Genomic DNA, 23,091 nt, shown 5'->3' with positions numbered 1-23,091 from the left:
TGTGGTACAGCACTCTTGACTTGCACAACTGATGTCTTCCCACCAGATGGAAGTTTTGGTCATAAGTTGTTCAAGTAAAGTGGAAATCACTGTGATTGGCTGAAATACAAAACATGAACTTCCCCTTAGACAACCCAGTGATTTTTTTCGTTGATAAGATATGTACATGCACATAATTGTATGTGTGTTGTTTTTACAGCAGTATCTTTATTCTGACAACTTTCACAATGATTAAGTTAATTTTCTTTGTCTATAATTCCAGTTTTTGTGTTCATCTTAAATTAACAGAAACACAGAAGCCTTTATCTAACAGTTGTGTGCCTCTATATAAAGATGTAACAATGAAGCAATGTTTTGACTTTTATGATTGTATATCTCCACCTATAAATACCTACATGACACAGACACGAGGATGAACAGAGAAATTTTCTTTTAAATAAAAATGATATATCCTGTGTTTCTTACCAGAACACTATGCATGCTTCTTGGAGATGTACTGTAACTCTTTCCTCATAAAAGCTTTGACAAAACAGTCACTTAATACTTTGCATCATTTAGCATTATTTGCAGCCATGTTTGCTAGCTAGCACTAGCAATGCTGTCTTTCTAGCCACATTACCACCACAGAGTGCAGAATAGTGTGAAGTAGGCTGCCAAACAATGTAGAGTGACTCAAATGAAGCTAGAAATAGTGTACATGTAACTGTAGCTTGAAAACCTATTCACATGCACACAGGTGTTTTCAGTTATTTTAGCTGATTAGCCGTCTGCTCACTACACTGGGGTGCACATGAGGTCACCTGATTACTTGAACTAATTACAATGATAAAGGTGTAACAGATGCAGCAAAGCTAAGTATAAAGTAATGTACAGTAGATGTCGTTCAAACAGCCTGTAGAAAAACACACAGATCTGAGAATCAGCCAGAATAAGTGAAATCACCTGTGTTGTTATATTATGGGTGTGCTGAACTTTTAATGGGAAGTCATTTCACACATTGAAGCTATTTACCGACCCACAACAACTGGGCCCGATGGCTGCACACAACAAAAACATCCCATGCTCACATTAAGAGCTAAAGCCCCAATTATGCTTTTGAATTCATTGGCATATTATTTGATGGCTAATGGGAAACAAAACAGACAATATTGAACGTGTCTTTTAGTGTTAACTGTTTTTCTTTCAGTTTCTGCATTAAGTCAGGCTAATCTCATCCTAAACCAGCAGTTTGTGTTGTTTTGTTTGTGTAATCTACACAAAAGTAGATGAATGGTCAAATCAGCAGGTCACCAATTTTATTTCAAACTGGTATTTGGTAGAATTTGGATGTCCACATCAGATTTAAGAGGAGGAAACAAGACATTTGAAATAACATTAACCACAGTGTAGTTGGTCGTCTGTGGGTTTGAAGGACAGTTGCAAGAGAAAGCCAGAGGAAATGTGGCAAAAACCACACCGAAAGTGAAGAGATGTGAAGAACTCAAAGGTAAGTTGATGTTTCTTTTTTAAAGAATATGTTTCCTAAAAAAGGAGATAGTTATTCAAATGAATAAACACCTCCAACTTTCTTGTCTTGCAGCACTTTGTAGATGCATGCTGCATGTCTGTCTTGAGAACAAGCGAGCAAAGCCACATGCAACAGCTACACTGACAGTGTAAAGCTGTGGTGGGCCATTTCTCCGCCCTTTGACCAACCACTGAGGCTGTTGACTCAGAATAGACCGTCAACAGGATATGAAGTGAGTTTAAAGCAGGAGAGAAAAGCTGCAAGAGGTTTCAGCAGGCTGATTTTATATTGGACAAACTAAAATTATTGTTGGAAGGCTCATTTTATGCAAAAAATAATGATCTTGATATGAAATTGATATGAACTGACTTATGATAATGGTTCAAACTGACTGGGGTGGGCCGTGTGAACGAGTAGCACTCCTCTCTCACAGCAACTACCAATGAAAACAACACCTTACTCTGAAAGCCCAACCACAATGATACCTAACTTTCCACTTGTCATTTGTTACTCAATGTTGACTGTGAATGTGTGTTCATTTGTGTCTGATGGTGTGTCGTTTTCCAGCAATACTGTGCACAAAGAGAAAAGGCCGAAAGTACAAAGCAGGACTCAAAGTCCATGAAAGTATTTACTGCAGAACTTACAATCTGTTCATGGTCTGTGCAGCCTGCAGCCTGTGGGTGAAGAGAGCAATTTTGCATACTTTTATTTACAGTTCCCATGGTTCTCAGGGTGACTGGGACATTAAAAAGTCACCAGAGGTTTACTCAGTGTTATTGACATACTGTGTTTCTAATTTTTCATTACATTTTGCAGTTGCTACTGTTCCTATATCCACCTGCCTGGACACAGCATCATGTCAGGGAACAGTTGGTTTATGTAGTATGGTCATTTTAATGTGTCATATCAACACTTGAAGTTCTAAGAACCACTTTTTTTCAGACTCAACCACAAACAGAAATGCATCTTTAGAAAAGGTGCCATTTTTACTCTTTTACTGTAAGTGAAAATCTTCCTTTTGGAATAGTCTGTCAGTGATTAACATGCTGTCTCACATCAGCAACGTCTTGAGTTCAGTTTGGTTGTTTTATTTCAAGTCTCCTCCCTCTGATTTAAACAGACCACAATCATCAGCTCTTCCTGCTGATTTGACTGACAGGCACAGTGGGAGGGTCATCATTGATGATGTGGAACATCTGGATTGGCCAGTTTCCACAATATTCAAAATGGCCGCTGTGTCTTTGTCTGTCAGTGTGGCAAATGGCTGGATGCAATTTTTTAATTGTATACAAATCAAACACATCAATAAATCATCTTTTACTGAATAACACAGACATTGTTACAAAATTTTACAGATATTTACAGATATGTGTAGTGTTCAAATTCAAAGACTATGGCATCAGTACCCCCTTTAAAATGAACATTAATCCAGTGAAAAGTGTTTTATAAGTGTTATCTTCTGTTTGTTGAGTCATATGACTTTCACTAAAAGACTGCAGTGATGTACAGAAGGAGAAAATTATACGGTTTGATCATGTTTCAGCACACAACCACTTTATCACCAGAAGACGTCACTGTCATGTTTATGTGCTCGTAAAAAGGCAATATTGTCATTTTCATATGAATCCTATCATTCTCAATTGTCTAGCTTGCACATAGAGATAGGAGTATTAGTACGAATAATACTTTTCTGCAGAGACTAAAATTAGCATCCAGTGCTAATACTCAGTGGCGCGAATCAAAATCTCAACTTTTATACATAATCTTGGGTATTGAAGAATTTGTTTATATCAAGATTTTGTTTGGAAAGACATGTGAACATCTTTTGGTTGTGCTGGAAATGGACAATCAATCATGATACATTAGCACCTAATTTCTCAGGGATTCTGGGAAACAAGCTACTGGCCAATAAATATGATAGTAATGACAATAACACTTGAAATATGATGTTCCACTAATGAGAATCTGACATATTTACATACATTGTCCAATCTGGATAGATGATCCCAACCAAAATCAATTGTGGTGATTTTGTGTGTGTTCTAAACAGCTTGACCATAACTATCAGCTGAAAAGTCCAAATATAGTAAATAGTATGAACATGATTGTTTGAGATTATTGAAGTTATTATTGAAGTGACTCAATTGAATGAAACAATCTCTTGTGTTTACTCTCAGTGCCAATAATAGAAACCCACCATGACCCCTGAAACAAAAGTTTGCTGTAGGTGCTGTTGTATAGGTTGGAAAGATGGTTGCTATTATTTCCACTGGGGTAGTACACTGAACTGACTACATAACGAGTAGCCAATCAGATTATTCTGAAGTAGTTCCCTCCCATTTCATATGGTTATATTAAGGCGGTTCATCTGCTGATACTGTTTAATTTAACTGATGTCTTGCATGAATTAACAAGAAAATGCTGTTTGGATTTTTCATCCTGCTCATCTTCAGAGTTGCACGTAAGTATATAAAGTCAGCTCGACTCCAGATAAATTATATTGTTATAATTATTATATTAAGTATCTTTTTATCTTCAGTAGCAATTATATTAATCTATATTGTTTATTATTGTTTTGTGTTTATTTTAATCTATTTTTTTTCAGGATGTGCAGACGATAAGATTTTTGTGACAGAGACTGTTGGTGTTGGAGATGATGTGAATCTGACATGTACCCGCCATACATCTGTGACTACAACAACCAATTTATACTGGATCAGACTTGTTAGTGGAAACTTGCCTGAATTCTTGGGAGGAACATTTTCCTTTGATTACAATGGTGTTAATAAGACTCCTCACACTCCTCGCATTACAGCTAAACAAGAGCCTGGCACATTTGTCCTGCATATTAAGAAAACTGAGCTAAGTGATACTGGACTTTACTACTGTATAAATGTAGATGATCTTAACATGACATTATTGAAAGGAACATTTCTGAGGACTGAAGGTAAATAAAAGTCAGCAAGCAAAAATTTCACATTCCCTAAATGTTATCATCATGCTTACATCAAACCTTTTATACAGAAGTTTATGATGTGTAATTTTGCTACGAGTTTATGTTTCCATAATTTGTATAATGTGTTTTTGTATATGAAGGAATGTCTAATTTATTGTGGCAATAACTATTTTCATTCATTAAAGTGGGTAAAATAAGTTTAATATTTGTGTTTTCTATCCCCAAGGACCAGAACCTGATATCATTGCTGTCACTGAAGACTTTCCATCTGATCCAGTTCATCCAGGAGACTCTGTGACTCTCCAGTGTTCAGTGCTCTTTGACTCTGAGAATAAAACATGTCTAGAAGAACACAAAGTGTACTGGTTCAGAGCTGGATCAGATGAATCTCATCCTAGTTTTATTTTTGCTCATGGAAACAGTGCTGATGAATGTGAAAAGAGTCCTGAGGCTCGTTCTGCACAGAAATGTGTCTACAGCTTCTCTAAAAACATCAGCTCCTCTGATGCTGGGACTTATTACTGTGCTGTGGCCACATGTGGGGAGATATTATTTGGAAATGGAACAAAAGTGGAACTTGGTATGATTTGAAGTTCAATAATGAAAATTATACTCAAATTATGTTATGTTGATAAAATAATTATCTTTAAGAAAGAGTACAATTTCTCTTGTTTTTCATTTGTATTTTTTTCAGCACCTGCTTTATTTGTCTTTCTGGATGTGCGCATCCACCACAACCTTTTTTACTATAATATCTCATCAAATATTATTACTCTTTTACTAATCATTAACTTTTATTAACTTTTTTTTCATGTTAAGAAGTCAACATGTGGGATTTGCAGAAGGCCAACGCCGTTCTGCTTCTGTTGTGTGCAGCTTTGGCTGCGAGTCTGCTTGTCATTTCCCTCCTGATTTATTCTAACAAGAAAAAATCTTGTGATTGTTGCAACGGTAATAATATTTAATATTAATAATGTTTAATATTTGGCAAAAGTTAACTTCATGAGATTTACATAACTGCTTTGTTTTAACCTACAGCATCTTTGTTCTACTGTTTTAAAAATCTTTGTTTTTATTTTTTAATACAGCTGCTCTGCAAACAAATGTTGTCACCGCCAGTAATGATCAGCAACATCAGCAGGTAAGATATATGACAAGTTAGTATTTTTTCTCTACATAGGGAAATATTAACATCTCATAACAAATTTACTTTTATTTCCTCAGAGAAATGAAGACTCGTTGGTTTATTCTGCGCCAAACTTTCCCAACAGGAAAGTTGGCAAAGTGGGGAGAAGGAATGTAAAGGCATCGGAAGGAGAGACGATCTACAACGATGTCAGAGCTTTTGTGGCAGATTGACAATCCAAACACAAGATTTGCTAAATAATGATGCCAATATAATATAGGAGTTTTTTTATTTTTTATTTTGTTTTGTTGTGCCCTTGGGTGACTTGAAAGGCGGCATCAAATAAAATGTATTATTATATTATTATTGTATATTGCTTAAGCAGAACTTTAATTTCACATCTGATGTCGGTAACATATTTTATGGATAATCTTGAAGATGTATCATTTTAACATGTTTCAAACTGCTTCAATCATTGTATGAATTGTATTTGAAATCATGTTACTTGACGTTACATGATGCTTAAAAAAAGCTCTTTTTTTTACTACTGATGTATTTTTGTGATCCCTTATATTATTGTATCTCTCATATTAATGATATTTTTGTGCTTTTTAAAATTAAAGTCTTCAAATAGTTTTATCATGGAACCATCCAAACTGTCTTCATAGAAAAGGGGGATTTGAGGAGAGTTTCCTGCATGTGTCTTTTGTCTGATAAACAATGACAGCTGTTGGAGATCTACGCACTACAAATTAAACTTTCTTTCACATTTCATTCAATACTGGTAAAAACAAATATGCCACCAAGCGTAATTACATTCTACATCAAGCATACTCTTTACATTTTTTAATGATTAGTATATCTGATTTTTTTGAAAATCACATAGTGGTCAAAATAGTAATTAAAGTATGTGCTTAATATACAAATTATTATATGTAATATTGAGTTGTAGTGAGTAATAGATATTTTATAGTGATTGACAGCTGGTTAGGAATATGATGGTTTGTGAGAGAAGTTACAGGTTAATAAGATGCAAAGGAAGAAAACAATGTTTTCAGTTAAAGTCTATAGTCATATATTTGTAACAATGCAACATCATTTCCCATAATGAAAATCTTAGACCAGAGTCAACTCAACATTACATAATAAATAAAATAAGCCAAATAGTATAAAAAGTAGCCAACAAGGCAAAAGGGCAGTAAGTAAAAAGCAACCCTGTTTAGTGACAGTATTTACACTGTGATTATAAGTTATTGAGTGCAAAGAATATAAAAGTAGTTACCCAGAAATAATAATAATATAATGAGAATAATAACCTGAAGTATCTTATATGACCATCACATGTGATTGGCCTGATGAAGAGTTCAGGGTTGATGGTATCTACTGGTACAAGCAGACTGTAGGAGATTTATTGTGGCTCAGTTGAACAATTTAAAACCTAAATCAAAACCAAAATCAAAACCTCAGTTTCATTATACAGTGTAATTTAAAGTATGAAATTGTAATTTTACTCCACGCAGAGGTTTTGGGTTTTATTTTACTTCTGGAACACATGTAATGAATATTAAAATCCTCATTCGATATTATTTCAGAGTATTATGATCTGAATGTTTTAACAGTTTTGTATTAGATAGGAAACACTGAAAGGACATCAAGCTATGCTGTTGTTCAGGGGCCTACAGTATCTGATCCAGTCCGTCCAGGATACTCTGTGAGTTTGCAGTGTTCAGTCCTTCAATCCTCTCTGACTCTGGGAACAGAGAGCAAAACAGAGAGCAAAAGTAAGTGACAGACCTGTAGCATGATAATGCAAGAGATGAGATGAGAGACAATACAGCAGGAAATGTTTCTGCTGTTTTCGAAAGATGACATTATTATCTGTCAGCTCAGTTTACCTGAAAACTACAAGGTTCAGTTCTCTTACTGCATGTTGTGTATGTTTCTTGCTTCTTAATATGCATGACCTGTTTTGCTGGTTTTCATTTAATTTTTGTACTTTGTTTGACTGATTTGTCTTATTGTTTACAAGTATAGCCCTGAAATGTTCAAATATTCTTTAATCACATAGTTCTGTCCTTAAGGGAATGTAAAAATAAATAATAATACAAAATAATATCTGTATGTGTTATTAATATTATTATCATTGTCAATTAAAGATATACTGCTTTAACGTACCTCTGTCTGACTATAGATATGCAAATCTTATCAGCCTAAAAGGAATTTGAACATACAATAAAATTATCGTGGTTGTCAGTGTTCAGACAGTCTGAAAACATTATTCTGGTTAAGTACCATTCACAGAACAGAGGTGGCATTAATGTTATTAGTAGCACCTGTGTGTTTCCCACGATGACAAGTCAACTGTCTGCTGTTAAAAGGGTCCATTATGTGACTTAACTGTCAGACATGAAAGTTGCTTACTTGCGGCACTTTCTTGCTTTTTGGCACAATATGACGCCCTACCCCTTCTGCAAATTCAGTGCTTATTATGTCCATGGGGTCACCAAGTCACCTCTACTTAGTATCACATAACCTTGTGAAGCCTGCTTGAGAAAACTTGATCAAAGCCACATGCAACAGCTGCACTGAAAGACAAAACTGAGACAGCCCTTTTCTCTGCCCTTTGACCAACCACTGAGCCTGTTTACTGAGAACAGGCCTGACTGTGGGCTTCAACAGGATGCGTAGTGAGGTTAGAGTTACAAGGAAGGACAAGCTACAACAGCAGGTTAAGTTCAGTTGAAGAAATTGAAACTGTTAATGTGCTCCTGTCTGATAGTTGTGTTTTTAATGATAAAACCATAGACAATCTCAAAATATGCCATCTTCATATTAGTTTATGATTTGATTTCATTGTAATGTAAATGTATCCATTAATTAACCATTCATTTGGACTCATACTCCATCAACTGGAGGATGCAATGCATTTTAGTTTTGATATTCAATCCTGACCCCACCTCCTGATATAAGCAATTATTTTTTCTAGACCACCAAAGTGATGGTGCTGCTCTGGAACCAGTTTTCCTGGCTGGCTTTTTGACTGTTGAAATGCAACTGGTTTGAAACTTGTTCGAGATAAGGCACCAGCTCAGAACCAGCCCACAAACTGCCTTTGTCAAAAAGGAGTACTACTTTGTCACTAGTCATTTAACCTCACATGGTTGAGGATTATGGGAGAAAGCCAATAATACCAGGCAAACTTCACACAGAATGTACTAGGCTCAATACTCAGACATTCTGTATCTCTATGTGAATTAAGGATCTGTATTTTACCTTTTGGTTCTGTAGTTTTATGAAGGGTAGGTGAGGTGGAGGTGCTTGATATAGCAGACATGCCAGTAAGTGGGCAGTCATAGTGAAAGCAGCCTTGCAAGTGGGCTAGTAACAGCGTGTTGCTTTAAATAACAGAGGGATGACACAATACAATTCATTTCATTTCACACACAGGCACAACATCAAGTGACAAGAATTTCATGATTTCACATGATGCTATGAGGAAGCTATTCCTTGCTTATAGTGACCAGTGACAAAACCTGTCTACTGTAATTGGTTGTGACGATACATGATGATATTGTTACTGCACCTGCCTTGATGAACTGGTAAAACAGTAGAGTGAGACAGGAAGCAGCCCCTTTTGAGTTCACACCTTATTTTAAGATACACCATCAACCACAACAATGCTAAACTTTCCATACATTTCAGTGAACAGAATGTGACTAAGTAGTGTGAGAGTGTGTTCATGTGTGTGTGTGTGTGTGTGTGTGTGTGAGAGAGAGAGAGAGAGAGAGATACAGAGAGAGAGAGAAAGGGAGAGAGAGAGACAGAGAGAGAGAAGGAGAGAGAGATACAGAGAGAGAGAGAGAGAGATACAGAGAGAGAGAGAAAGGGAGAGAGAGATACAGAGAGAGAGAGAGAGAAAGGAGAGAGAGAGAGAGAGAGAGAGAGAGAGAGAGAGAGAGAGAGAGAGAGAGAGAGAGAGAGAAAGGGGAGAGAGATACAGAGAGAGAGAGAGAGAGAGAGAGAGAGAGAGAGAGAGAGAGAGAGAGAAAGGGAGAGAGAGAGAGAGAGAGCATGTGTGTGTGTGTGTGGGAGAGAGAGAGAGAGAGCATGTGCGTGTGTGCATGTGTTCATGCACAGAGGAAGTATAAAGTACAAAGCAGAACACGAAGCACGAAGAACATAAAAGTATTTATCACAGGGCTTCTGTTCTTCTGTTCACTCTCAGTATATTACACTGAATTTCTCATTCAGGGAATCCACAATAAGGTCATTTCTTTAATCAAAGCTCTTTGTGATGTTGTATTGAAGAACATTGTGTGTTCCTGTTCCTGTTCTGTGTTCACACCAGCAAGGTCCTAAGTTCACATTTCCTACTGCTTTATTTTGGGGATTTAATTGAGTTTTCTCCCCCTCCATAGCTCATAATATGCACTTTCCTTCAATAATGGCACTGAACATCTGAAACTACTGACATTGACTGAAGGACTCAAAATCAAGACAAAGAAGTTCAGACTATCTATTTCAGGAATTTTGGAAACCAGGTTACAAAAATTTTCACACTGAATGACAGCAAGACACGTTAAGATGTACAAAACAATGTAATGTGCTATATTGTGTTAAAAAGAGTAATCCATTGATTAAGTGTTGCACTCATGTAACACTGACAGATTGACAATGGATAGTTTTTAGTTTTTTTAAAGAATGAAAACTGATGCAGCACAACCAGAGAAATCATCTTTTTTATTCCACTCATTCATCCCCCTTGTCAAAAGATGCCTTTAGCATCTGGTTTAAGCAGAGATGAGGAGCGGTCTACCGAGGATTAGTCTTTCTAGCTGCACACTGCAGACTTGTTTCATTTTGTTAAGTTGTGGTCTTCAGCCCCAACTGACATTGACTCAAGTGACATAACTTTAGGTAATTTTGAAACTTATTTGTACAAACTCTATTCTCCACACACCTGTAATAAGGATTTTGATGTGTAAAATTGGTGGAGTTCCTCTTTTAGGGAAGTGGGGCACATACACTTGATATATGACCACACAGGATAAAATATGTGTTTACATTGGACAAATCTGTGTATGGCTTCAACAGCTTAGATGTAAGACTATCAACATGAGAATACATCCACATATTGGTTTTGTGTCTTATGTTTGGAAAGATAGTGGAGATTATTTCCACTGTGGTATGGTGAACAACCAATGTCAAGATCTATGAGTTAAAGCCGGTCCATGTTGGAGATGATGTGAAACTGACATCTATCCACGAGTCAACTGAAACAATGTATTGGATTAAACTTGTCTCTGAACATGCCTCAAATCTTAGGAAGATCATACAGCATTGAGGATCGTTCTCACATTACAGATGAAGAAGAACCTGGAAAATGTGTTCTGCATATAACACAAGCAAAGCTAAGTGATGCTGGCGTTTACTTCTGTATGAGAGCACCACAACTACACTTGATGTTCTTGAAAGGAACAAACCTTTGAGTTGAAGGTAGATAAATGTGCATATCATTTACAGGCTTGAATATATGACATAGATATCACTACAGTCCCACCATCTGATCCAGTTCAGCCAGGAGACTCTGTTACTCTCCAGTGTTCAGTGTTTCGTCCTCTCGGCAAACAAAACATGTCTAGAAGAACACAATGTTTACTGGTTCAGTGCCACATTGGATAAATATCACCCCAGTTTTATTCATACTCCATGATTCACATAGTGCTCTGTTTTTTATTTTACAATATAGTTACAGTTGATCTTCATACGAATACTGCAACCAGCAAAGTAGGCAGATACTGTATACAAGCATAACATGTATCTTGAAAGTTTATCAGTATGTTTTATATATATATATATATAAATACACACGCGCACACACACACATATATATATATATATATATCAGAGGTCTGGGAGTTTGAGGGTTCTGCGTAGTATCTTACCTGTTCCTAGGACTATACCGCTGGATAGTTCAGTGGTTAATGCTACTGACTTTACCACAGGAGATTGGGGGTTATTTGTACTCCTTTATTTGACCACCACAAACACCCAGCAGCAATTCTACTCTATTGTCTTCACGTGACAGGAAGTGCACTTTGAATCTAAATTCTGTGATAACCAATCACACGCTTTTCTCAGTATGACATACAGATCGTGGCCACGTCACATCCCCTCCTTTATTCACTTAAAAACCCAACAAAGTTTCCAAGAATAGACAAAGTCAAGATGATCGTGTTGTGGGTAACACTGCTTGTCCTTCATCAAGGATGTAAGTACCGTCTAATTCTTTGCATTCTGTGTACATTTAAGAACTTTCATGTATAGTCTTTTTGCATTATATGTTTTCTACATATTACGACAATATATACCATGTCTATATTTTCTATATTATTTATGTGTTCTATATTTTCATTTAATTCAGATGCGCTGATTCCAGTGATCAAGGTTCAACTTGGTGAACCTGCAAACGTGACATGTGCTTTCTCTGATGATAAGTTTAGCTATAAAGAGCTCTATTGGTACAAACAGAGTGCCGGTGATACTCTGAAGTTAATTGTTAAAGTTCTTAAATCTGCACCACCTGATTATGCACCAGAGTTTCCTCCCTCAAGAATTGCTGTACAAAGAGATGGGAATTTGATTAAAATGACTATTTTAAAGACAACTGAAGAAGATGAAGGAATGTACCACTGTGGAGTCGAGGAGTGGAAGAATATTACATGGAGTGGGACATATTTGTTAGTAAAAGGTAATAACGTGAACAATTTTACTTTAACTTTAAAGCCTCACTAAATCTTCCAATTTCATTAGAAAACATAAATGTATATTTAAGATAAACTTGAAAAATTTGTGAAGGTCTCAAGTTTTAAACATAGTTTTACTTTGCACAGGAAACAGTGAAAGGACATCAAACTATACTGTTGTTCAGCGGTCAACAGTATCTGATCCAGTCCATCCAGGAGACTCTGAGACTCTCCAGTGTTCAGTCCTCTCTGACTTTGGGAACAAGACGTGTTCAGGAGGACTCAGTGTTTACTGGTTCAGAACCGGATCAAATGCATCTCACCCTGACTTCATCTACACTGATGGAAGTAGCCCTGATGAATGTAGAAAGAAATCTGACATGAATTTGTCTCTGACAAAGAGCTGTGACTATCACTTCTCTAAGAAGGTCAGCTCCTCTGATGCTGGGACTTATTACTGTGCTGTGGCCACATGTGGAAAGATATTATTTGGAAATGGAACAAAAGTGGTTGGTAAGATTTGATGTTCAATAATGAAAATAATACTCAGATTATGACTGATAAATCTATTTGAGAAACATTGACAAGTCTTTCTTTTTTTGTGTTGTTTTCTAGTAAAAACGACACATTCAGCATTTATTGGAATAGTGATATTAACAGTCTGCTTGGCCGTTTCTGTTGTTGCAAATATCGTCCTCATCTGCAACCGAAGTCTAAGAGTATGTGAACAATATAAAGGTAAGTGTTGTTTCAACTAAATGCTTCTATTACATTCAACATGTCCAGTTTATTTATAAAATTTTTATTTATGCATATTATTTACAAGTTTGAAGAAATCTTTACAGTATAGGTTCTAGGGTAAAATCATATCATATTGTATGTTATCAATGAACTGTTGAACAATAACAGCAACATGCACTCAAAACACAAACATTTAAGTCTCCATAAAGTTGTTTAACATTAAACTGTATTCTATCAGATTGATTAAATAAAATGACTGCATTTTGGATTTTAATTTTATATTATACTAAAAAGTCAGGTTAACTTTGTTTATCTACCAAAATATTTGTTCTTATGATTTCATTCATTTATAGGAAAGGAAAGAACTATTTCAGAGGCTCATCATGACAACTTGCGTCAACCAGTACATGATACTGTGAGTAAATATACTAAATTAACATTTACTATTAGTCCATTGAATGTACTGTATAGTTATATCACATTATATATACAAACAGATACATAATTATATCCTTTGCTGCACAGACTCAAGCTGATGACACAATGAACTACGCTGCACTGAATTTCTCTGAAAGAAAAGCAAAGAGAGGAAGAAAGAAGAGAGAGTTTTCAGAGGACAGTGTGTACTCTCAAGTTAAATTGAGCTCTTGAATCTGTGTGTGACTGTTTTTGTATCTTTATCTTGACTAATTATGAAATATTAGAGCTTGTTCAGTTGCTTTATTACTCACAAATATTCTTACAACCACAGGCTATAATATGTTCTAATTGTGATTTTTATTTTATGTTAACACAACATGCTTGATGTCTTAATCTGAAATTACTTATCCATTGTTGCAATAAAAAAACTTTAACTATATAGTTTCTTATTTGTAATAGTAAGTGTGTTTGGAGTTACACATATGACATATAATCATGAATAATATATATGTATTAAAATATGGAGTATAACTAAATACAGATAAAAGAAACCACATTCTACTTGTTTGAGTTCAGGTGGTCGGAGGTCAGGGGTCACTCAAGGAAGAAATAAACTCCACTCTATAGCCTGGACATATATGTACGCTCCTTTACACTTAATGACAGAATAATTAATGTTATGTACTTCTTTATTTACCATTAACCTTCAACATTGACTTTGTATGTGATCACACAGCTCAACGCACCATTATATCTGCCATTTTGTCACTTTGCCAAATTTTGACAAGTACATTTTCTCGATAAATTACCTTGCGGGAGAATTATATAAAGATTATCTATAGGTACTGTTTTGTTTTGTTTATTTAGTTTTTCTACAACCAGTTTACTAACTAAGCTAGCCATTAAACTAGTTATCTCAGACTGTGTTGCTAATACAATATTCAAAGCAACTCCTGCTTCACTGACAAGCAGGGGTGGATTGGCCATTGGGAGTACCGGGATTTTTCCCAGTGGGCCGATCAATAATGGGTCGATGGCTGTCGGTTTTTTTATTTTTTATTTGTTCATTTAGTTTTTGCCATGGTATCTCTCACAGAGCTCTGCTGCAGACACATTAGAGGCCCATTGGCTTGTCTGTCTAAAGAATACCTGGCCCAATGGGCTACAGAGACCCAGGAGTCCCACCAACATATGTTCTAGCCCCCCCCCCCCCCCCCCCCCCCCCGTCGTCCAATCACCTTTAATGATAAGTAGTCATGATGAGAGAGCGAGTGAGAACAACAACAACACACCAGCACACGAAAAACAAAGCGAGGATTACAAAATGGAAAATGCAGTTAAAAAACGAAAAGGCGGAGCTGAAAAACGGAGAAAAGAAAAGAAAAAGTCATGCAAACGACGCTGCTAGGAGCAAAAAACTGTCCGAAATGTTTGCTGCTGCAGCCAACAAAGCTCGAGCTAGCAGCAGTGGTTCCTCTCAGCAGCAGGTGTGTCAGAGTGAGGCTCCCGCTGCCATGGTGGTGCAGCAGCAGGTTGAGGAAGACTCTCCACCATGTGGAAGTGGTGATACAGTCTTCAGCAGGTGTGAGCCTGCCAGCATGGTGTGGACAAACACTCATTAAATGTTCAGAACGGTTACTTAATTGTCTATGAACTTTACTTGACATAACAAATAGCAAACTCTGCATAGTGTGGTGTGTTACAACTAGGCCTAAATCTAGTTATCTAAAGTATTGGAAAACAATAACCATATTCATATACTATCCTGATGAATTGATTAGTTGCTTTTATTAACCACTTAACCACTATTTTCATCAAAGGATGCCACATAATTGCAAATCTGCAAGCTTACAACTCACATGTTGCAATGTGATGTGGTTTGAGCATGTAGATCTGCTAGTTTCACAGTTTTTGATCATTTCTACCTATAATGACTTCCCCCAGATCAGGTCACCAGAGTTTAAGTGTTTTAAGTGTCAACATGCACGTTTCTTCGTGCCCACAGTCAAATTTGTTCATGAAGGACATTAACATAACACATATGTAGCCTATGCTTTACATATTGTTTTCAGTCATTGTTTATGGTTTATTGCTCATTCAACAGTTTCACATTATACAATTAAAACTAATTCAAGCCTATTCAAGTCTCCAGAATATAATGGATATTGTTCAGTATACTAGTGTTATTAAGGGCTTGTGTGTTTAAGTGTACATCAACGCGAGTTGGCACAGTATCTGTGCGCGGATTGTAGTGGACCTGTCTGGACCAAAAAGTCCAGGGCTGAATTTTTGTCCCAGTCCAGGCCTGCTGACAAACTATTACCTCCTTTAGCTTCTCTTTCCATTCAAACTGATAACTGAAACTGAAATATAATATTTGTGTGTTTTTAAGCAGTTTAGAGATTAGGACTGTAACATCATTACCTGAACAATCAACTTACTTTCTTAGATGACTTGTTTGATCAGAGTTATTGTATTAAATGTGAAATGTGTTCAGGTGGTCAGAGGTCAGGGGTCACTCAATATGATATTAATTGTTCTTAAGAAAACACACTGCAGGGTTAATGGTAAACAAGAAATAAACTCCACTATATAGCCTGGACATATATGTAGGTTCCTTTACACATAATGACAGAATAATTAATGTTATATCTACTTCTTTATTTACCAGTAAACCGCAACATTTTTGATCAATTGTCAAGTTCGGTCCAGTTGCACACCTGCGGTTCATATAAATGAAGCACATCTTTGCATTGACTTTGTATGTGATCACACAGCTCGACACATCAATATATCTGCCATTTTGTCACTTTGCCAAATTTTGACAAGTATATTTTCTCCCTAAATTACCTAGTGGAAGAATTATTTAAAGAATATCTATACTCTTTTCACAATAGGGTTGTTTTGTTATTATGTGTTCATTACATTTTTTTACAATCATTTTATTAACCAAGCTAGCCATTCAACTAGTTGTCCTAGACTGTGTTGCTAATACAACAATCAAAGCAACTGTTACTTCATTGACAAACTATTACCTCCTTTAGCTTCTCTTTCTATTCAGACTGATGCATGGCATGCATTTTATTTTTGGTTACTTGAATGGAAACAGGTTGTGAACACAACATTGACATATCATCACATTTTAAAGTTACTACCAGGGACTTTCACTTTGTGTTGATTTTAGTGACCTCTGTGGGGATGAGGGGAAGTGTTTTCCCAGAATGAAGAATGCATTTCCCATCAGCACCAACACCACATGTCACATGATCTTTGCTGATGCATGCATTTGTTTTGGAAGGGAGTGAAAGAAAGACACTACTTATCATTAATAATATTCTATTTAAACACTTTTGTTTACAGGATGCATAGAGAGGAGATAATGTATTTATTTATGCCTATGTAAGATTAATAATTGTAATATAATGATGGTGAGGCAAAATAGACTTTTAGTATCATTCATACACTTAAATTACATGCACCTTGTTTTTATTTCTGTGAAACAATGAGAAAATGTTTTATTTCTCATATTCACTGTTTTGTTCACACTACACCGCACTCATTCTCTTCAACCACTCATTACACAGTGTTTACTGGTTCAGAACCGGATCAGATGGATCTCACCCTGACTTCATCTACACTGATGGAAGTAGCCCTGATGAATGTAGAAAGAAATCTGATCTGAATTTGTCTCCAAAGAGCTGTGACTATCACTTTTCTAAGAAGGTCAGCTCCTCTGATGCTGGGACTTATTACTGTGCTGTGGCCACATGTGGAAAGATATTATTTGGAAATGGAACAAACGTGGAACTTGGTATGATTTGATGTTCAATAATGAAAATAATACTCAAATTATGTTGATAAAATCATGACTGATAAAATCATGACTGATAAATCTCTTTGAGAAACACTGATAAGTCTTTCTTTTTGTTTTGTTTTCTAGTTAAAACGACACATTCAGCATTTATTGGAATAGTGATATTAACAGTCTGCTTGGCCGTTTCTGTTGTTGCAAATATCGTCCTCATCTGCAACCAAAGTCTAAGAGTGTGTGAACAATGTAAAGGTAAGTGTTGTAACTAACAACATTTTTGCACTAAAAACATGTTCTGATACATGACATATCCATTTAATATGCTTTTAAGTACAAGTTAGGAAAAAAACTAGAAAAGATCTCAACACATTTTGTGTGTTTCCTCCTTCTTATATTGACATCAATGATTTATTTCCTCAGAGATATGAAGACATGTTGGTTTATTCTGCAACAACCAAACAAACAACTGACAAAGCAGGAAAAAGGAACGCAAAAGCATCGATGGAGAATTGTGTCTACACAAATGTCTTCTACTTACTTAAAAAACAGAACTAAATCATAATGATGGAAAAATATTCACATGTAATAATTTAACATTTTGGGACAGTTTATCACAGCTTTTTACATTTTGTTTCATTTTGGGGGATTTTTTGATTAAATTCCTCAAAGAAGCTTGTGATGAAACCCCTTTTTTGTCGAACGATTAATCTTAAAATGAATCTTCAACATGATTTTCAATTTGCCTCCTTCATCTGGTTTTAACAATCCCCCTTTACTTACATCTATTAAAAGTTTGTATACATGTTCTGCTTTTGTTTTAAATGAACAAATTTGCATCATAAAATGTATATTTTGTGAAGAATTTTGAGAAGACTGCACAACTTCCTCCTATCACTGTCTAAAACAAGCTAAGCTACAGACCTCTGCAGAGCGTTGGGGAGCAGTGTGAAGGTCCTGCTCTGCCTATAGAGAGGGGTTTTACTGGCTGTGGTAATCTGACCTAACATCAGCGTACACACTGTCCTGTTTGTACTCGCTCCTCTTTTTATTCCCTCTTTTCACTTTCCTTGTGGAGAAATCCACCGCTGCATAGTTCACTGCCTCTGCTTCACCATCCTGCAAAAAATATAATATTTGTTTTTTAAGTGATTTAGAGATTAGGAGTGTAACATCATTATGTCAACAGTGAAGTTATTTTCTTAGATGGAGATCTTAGATTATTGATTCAGTGTCATTAGATAAAATATGAAATGTGTCAATGATTATTCATTTCTCTGTCATGAAATCAACAGGTGTGTTATATTATTCAACAGAACTGCATTAAAAAAAAGCTTAACATTGTTTTGTGTCATTTCTATTTTCACTCTAATCAAAATGTCCCCATGATATTTCCAGGACTTTCTGTTCTGTACTCATATAGCTTGATTTTTTTTCGTGATTATCATAAAGTAACAAACATTATGTTACTCAACAGTGAATTTATTTTATTTTACATTGTACCTTCTGGATCTGATGAAGGAATAGTGGAAAAGTTGGCAAAATATTCATTGCACACCTAAATCAAGATCACTATACCTAACTAGTGGAAACGGCAATACACTGGTGTATATTAACGAGAAGCATAATTACCAGGTTGTTTGATTGATTCACTGTTGACTTGTTGTGTCCACGATTATGAGAAGCTCCTGTTGCTCCTGTTAATACAAGAAAAACCTCCAGTGTGTTTAATACTGTCATATCAGTGAGCTTTGTGTCACATTAAAAGAAAATAAACAAACAAAAATAAACAAAGCAAGTCTTTGTTCACAGTGATCAGGTCTTGGCCTTAGTTACACACTGCAGTTCACTTCAGTCTCTTATTTGATCCCAACCAAGGCTACCAGAGGACTGAGCAGTCAGAGGTGAAGTGTTTTGCTCATGGGAAACTATTGTTTGTAATCTAACATCTGAAATTAAATGTTCGATATAGAAAAATGACAATCATTATTCACATGATAAAATAATCATCAGCCAGTGGAAGTTACTGCAACTTTGGAAAATATATATAATTTTAAAAGAAAAAGCTACAGTATAAAGTATAAAATGGGTCATTGCAATGAAACAGCCAAATCCTTTAAAGCCAGATTTAGTAGATGAATATGTTTAAAAGCCAATGCATCATTCTGCACAGTGAAGATCCAACATCCAAGTGAAGTAACAATATATTGACGGGAGGTGAACTGAGTGAAACAGAAAGCAAAATATGGTGAACTTACCTTTCCTATTGTCACAAACTCTCCTCCCTTTAATGTAGAACAGAAGGACGGCATTCATCATCACACAGCAGGCCAACAGTGCTGCAAGTACAACGACAACAGGATCCAACTTTGATCCTGGAATCAGAAAAAAATCCAAAGACACATTATTAAATAATGGACTGTCAGGAGTCAACATGTATTACTATAAACACTTTTTTTTTTAAACTTCAGTAATTACATTTTGGCAACAAGCAAAATTGATACATCAAAGTTTCTAATAGCAACCACTAATGGCACAGTTGTATTGTAGTTGCTACTTAAAGCTAGGCTCAGTCTACGAGAGTTTTAAAAACCTAACCAAGTTTGAAATTGGGTTGCATCATAAGAGACTAATCCTTACAAAACTCCTGAAGTCTGAACCCGTCTTAACAAGTTTCCTGATGGTGAATCAATCCATTCGGTTTTGAAAATGTTAAATGGTAACCAACGTTGTATGGTTTCATGGTCAACCGGCATCAGTGATACTGTGATATGACAGTGGAGCAGCTTGTTGTGTGAAGAACTCCATTCAAAAATGTTGAGATTTAATATTGCTGTCTTTTTGTGAAAGCAGGCTGCTCACATAAAACATCATAAAACTTGACAGTTTGACTGATAGACCAACTTTTCATATCGGAGTACATGTGACAAGTTAACAACCAAAAGCAGCAGGATTAAAATCAGAGTTCATGACTTGTCTGCAATAATGCATGCAGCTGGATTTGTTCCATTTCTTAGAAAAGATTGATGATTCATTTTCACACAGCTCTAAATACAGATTTAATTAGCTTGTGAGCTGTTTCATGTATTTTTAGAGCAACATTGGCCAAGTTGACCATATTTCCAAATAGACAAACTGGGACCCTGAGTTGTACGACACATATTAAACTTTAGCACACTTCCAGTGCTCAGTTCAGCACCATGGACAGCGCCTCAGCAAGTTATGTTTTGTCTCCCAAAATCCACCAAGGTATTTGTCAGTGTGCACAAGCACAGGCTGCTGGCTAAACAGCTTGATGTGGTATATTCTCTGCCAGATTTTTCTTCATTTCAACAAAACAAGGTACAAGTCTCTTTGTGGACTATAAATAACTTTATGGTCATAAAACATTAATACATTTTGAGCAGTCTGGATGGAGGCATTGTGGGACCATCTTCCAGATTTGGTCTGTGGGGCAGACACCCTGCCTACATTTAACAGTAGGCTTAAAACTTTCCTTTTTGATGAAGCTTATCATTAGGGCTCTTAGAGCTCTTAGCTTATGCTGCTATAGGCTTAGACTCCCAGGGGACTCCCATGATGCACTGAGCTCCTCTCTCCTCCTCTCTCCCTCTCTCTCTCTATCCATCCATCTATATCCATTAACATTCATGTACTACTAATGCATTGAATAACCTAAACTCCTTCCCCGGAGTTGTGTGTGCTTTCTCGTCTCACAGGTAATCTGGGCCTGTAGACGTCCGGATGACAGATTCCAGTCCTGGGCCTTCTAGCTTCATAGTTGATTTTCATTGTGCTTTTCTCTCCTATCCTTCCTCCCTCTCATCTCTACTACAACCGGTTGAGGCAGATGGCCGCCCACTCTGAGTCTGGTTCCGCCTGAGGTTTCTTCCTGGTAAAAGGGAGTTTTTTCTTGCCACTGTTGCTCATGTGGGAATGTTGGGTCTCTTTAAAGTTAAAACCTGAAGAGTTCGGTTTAGAACCTGCTCTATGTGTAAAGTGCCTTAAGATAACTTTGTTGTGATTTGGCGCTATACAAAGAAAGATTGATTGATTGATTGAGGCATTCCTAACCATTCTATGAAAACTTTAACTGTGGTCTCAAATACAAGTAAAACAACTGTGGATCCATGTAACTCTCATCAGCTTGTCTGAATGAGTGTGTAAATATATCCACTATGTAGTGATCTCAGAAATTTGACAATGTAATGAAAAAGTTAGCGGCCAAAACATGTACACTACTTTCTGTAAACAATCCTATAAATAAATACTCCATATTTTATAGATGTGAAATTAGTGTTACTTACATCTGATGTTGATGATAACAAGTGACTAAAATTCATGAATGTCTCTAATCTTATTTTTCTTGAGCTAACTATTTAGTGTGAGTTAAATAGTAAATTAAATTAAAGTTTTAAAAAATCATAGTAACCATCTTAAACTTAAACTCTTAAACTAAAAAAATGCATACAAAAATGTGTCAGTCTAATATATTTTAACTGGGTTTAATAAGTATGTAAAATCTATTGATGAATTAAATAAGTAAATACATACTTGTGTCCACTTTAGTTCCTTCTCCAAACAGGACCTGTCCACATGTGACCACAGCACAGTAGTAAGTCCCAGTATCAGAGGAGTCCTGAATAGTTTTGGACAGACTGTAGACACAGCTCCTCTCCCCTTGTTCATCACTCTTGTTCCTGTGAGTGTAACCAACACCTGGATGAAATCCTTCTGATCCAGCTCTGAACCAGTACACACTGCGTTCACCTGGACACTGATCTGTGTTTTTTGTTGTGTTCTCGGAGAGCAGGGAACACTGAAGAGTCAGTGGCTCTCCCTGCTGGACTGATGCTGTCTCCGGACTTTGTTTCACATTCACTGATTTCTGCTGCTTGCTGTCTGTGTGATTCAGTAAAATAAGATTTAAAAGTAAAACACAAGGAATTCACAAACTAAATGATCTGAATGGCCAAAAAAAGTAAATGATGATTGAAAATTATTTTTACCGTTTACAACCAAGAACGTGCCGTTGCTGAAAGTCAATGAATACACTGTTCCATTTTGACAGAAATATGTTGCTTCATCTTCTTTGCTTATATTTCTGATGATGAGAGAATAGTGATCACGCTCTTTTGTGATGTTGAAACGTGACTCTTTAAATTGATCACTGAATGTTATTGTGTTGAGTCCAGAAGCGACTAATTGGCCCATTTCTCCAAGAGACTGTTTATACCAATAAAAGAAGTTGCCTCTATCAGAGACTTTACAGTGAAAAGTAACATTGTCGCCAACTTCAACCACAGTCAAAGGGATCAGGCGAGGAACCTCTGCAGTTTGAATCAGAGCTGAAGAAAAACAAAAGCAGAAAACAAAGAAAATAATCATTTTCCTACAGCTCCTTGTCTCATATTCATTTCTGTAACAGACTAATTAGACTAGAAAAAGGTTTCTTGTATGTGCTAAGAAGAATTTATTATAATTGTACTTACACACTGCAGTCAGAAGAGTCAAAGCAGTCAGTTCTACGATCATTGTGGTACAGCACTCTTGACTTGCACAACTGATGTCTTCCCACCAGATGGAAGTTTTGGTCATAAGTTGTTCAAGTAAAGTGGAAATCACTGTGATTGGCTGAAATACAAAACATGAACTTCCCCTTAGACAACCCAGTGATTTTTTTCGTTGATAAGAGATGTACATGCATATAATTGTATTTGTGTTGTTTTTACAGCAGTATCTTTATTCTGACAACTTTAACAATGATTAAGTTAATTTTCTTTG

At 36.2% G+C, this 23,091-nt stretch overlaps 2 protein-coding genes across 2 annotated transcripts; one reads left to right on the top strand and one right to left on the bottom strand.

The window, feature by feature from the left end:
- Window positions 1-11,820: 11,820 nt before the first annotated feature.
- Window positions 11,821-14,699, top strand: LOC128362822 (uncharacterized). Its single transcript, XM_053323672.1, has 5 exons — window positions 11,821-11,863; window positions 12,017-12,343; window positions 12,486-12,851; window positions 12,954-13,076; window positions 14,596-14,699. The coding sequence occupies exons 1-5, from the start codon at window positions 11,821-11,823 to the stop codon at window positions 14,697-14,699; spliced, it is 963 nt and encodes a 320-aa protein (XP_053179647.1).
- Window positions 14,700-18,288: 3,589 nt separating this feature from the next.
- On the bottom strand, window positions 18,289-22,842 carry LOC128362821 (uncharacterized). The gene is made up of 6 exons (XM_053323671.1): window positions 22,800-22,842; window positions 22,317-22,655; window positions 21,862-22,209; window positions 19,566-19,682; window positions 18,940-19,004; window positions 18,289-18,426 (listed from the first exon to the last, which is right to left on the bottom strand). Exons 1-6 carry the CDS (start codon window positions 22,840-22,842, stop codon window positions 18,289-18,291), a joined length of 1,050 nt encoding a protein of 349 aa, XP_053179646.1.
- Window positions 22,843-23,091: the final 249 nt, after the last annotated feature.

The sequence above is a fragment of the Scomber japonicus genome, chromosome 8 (assembly GCF_027409825.1).
Source record: "Scomber japonicus isolate fScoJap1 chromosome 8, fScoJap1.pri, whole genome shotgun sequence".
Lineage (NCBI taxonomy): Eukaryota > Metazoa > Chordata > Actinopteri > Scombriformes > Scombridae > Scomber > Scomber japonicus.
This window is presented reverse-complemented; position numbering and strand designations above follow the sequence as displayed.

Coding starts and splice junctions, on each gene's coding strand:
- LOC128362822 (XM_053323672.1), top strand. CDS start 11,821: ATGATCGTGTTGTGGGTAACACTGCTTGTCCTTCATCAAGGAT. Junction 11,864..12,016: donor GCTTGTCCTTCATCAAGGAT/GTAAGTACCGTC, acceptor CATTTAATTCAG/ATGCGCTGATTCCAGTGATC. Junction 12,852..12,953: donor AAATGGAACAAAAGTGGTTG/GTAAGATTTGAT, acceptor GTTGTTTTCTAG/TAAAAACGACACATTCAGCA.
- LOC128362821 (XM_053323671.1), bottom strand. CDS start 22,842: ATGATCGTAGAACTGACTGCTTTGACTCTTCTGACTGCAGTGT. Junction 19,005..19,565: donor AGTTTGTGACAATAGGAAAG/GTAAGTTCACCA, acceptor TTGTATTAACAG/GAGCAACAGGAGCTTCTCAT. Junction 18,427..18,939: donor TGAATCAATCAAACAACCTG/GTAATTATGCTT, acceptor TATTTTTTGCAG/GATGGTGAAGCAGAGGCAGT.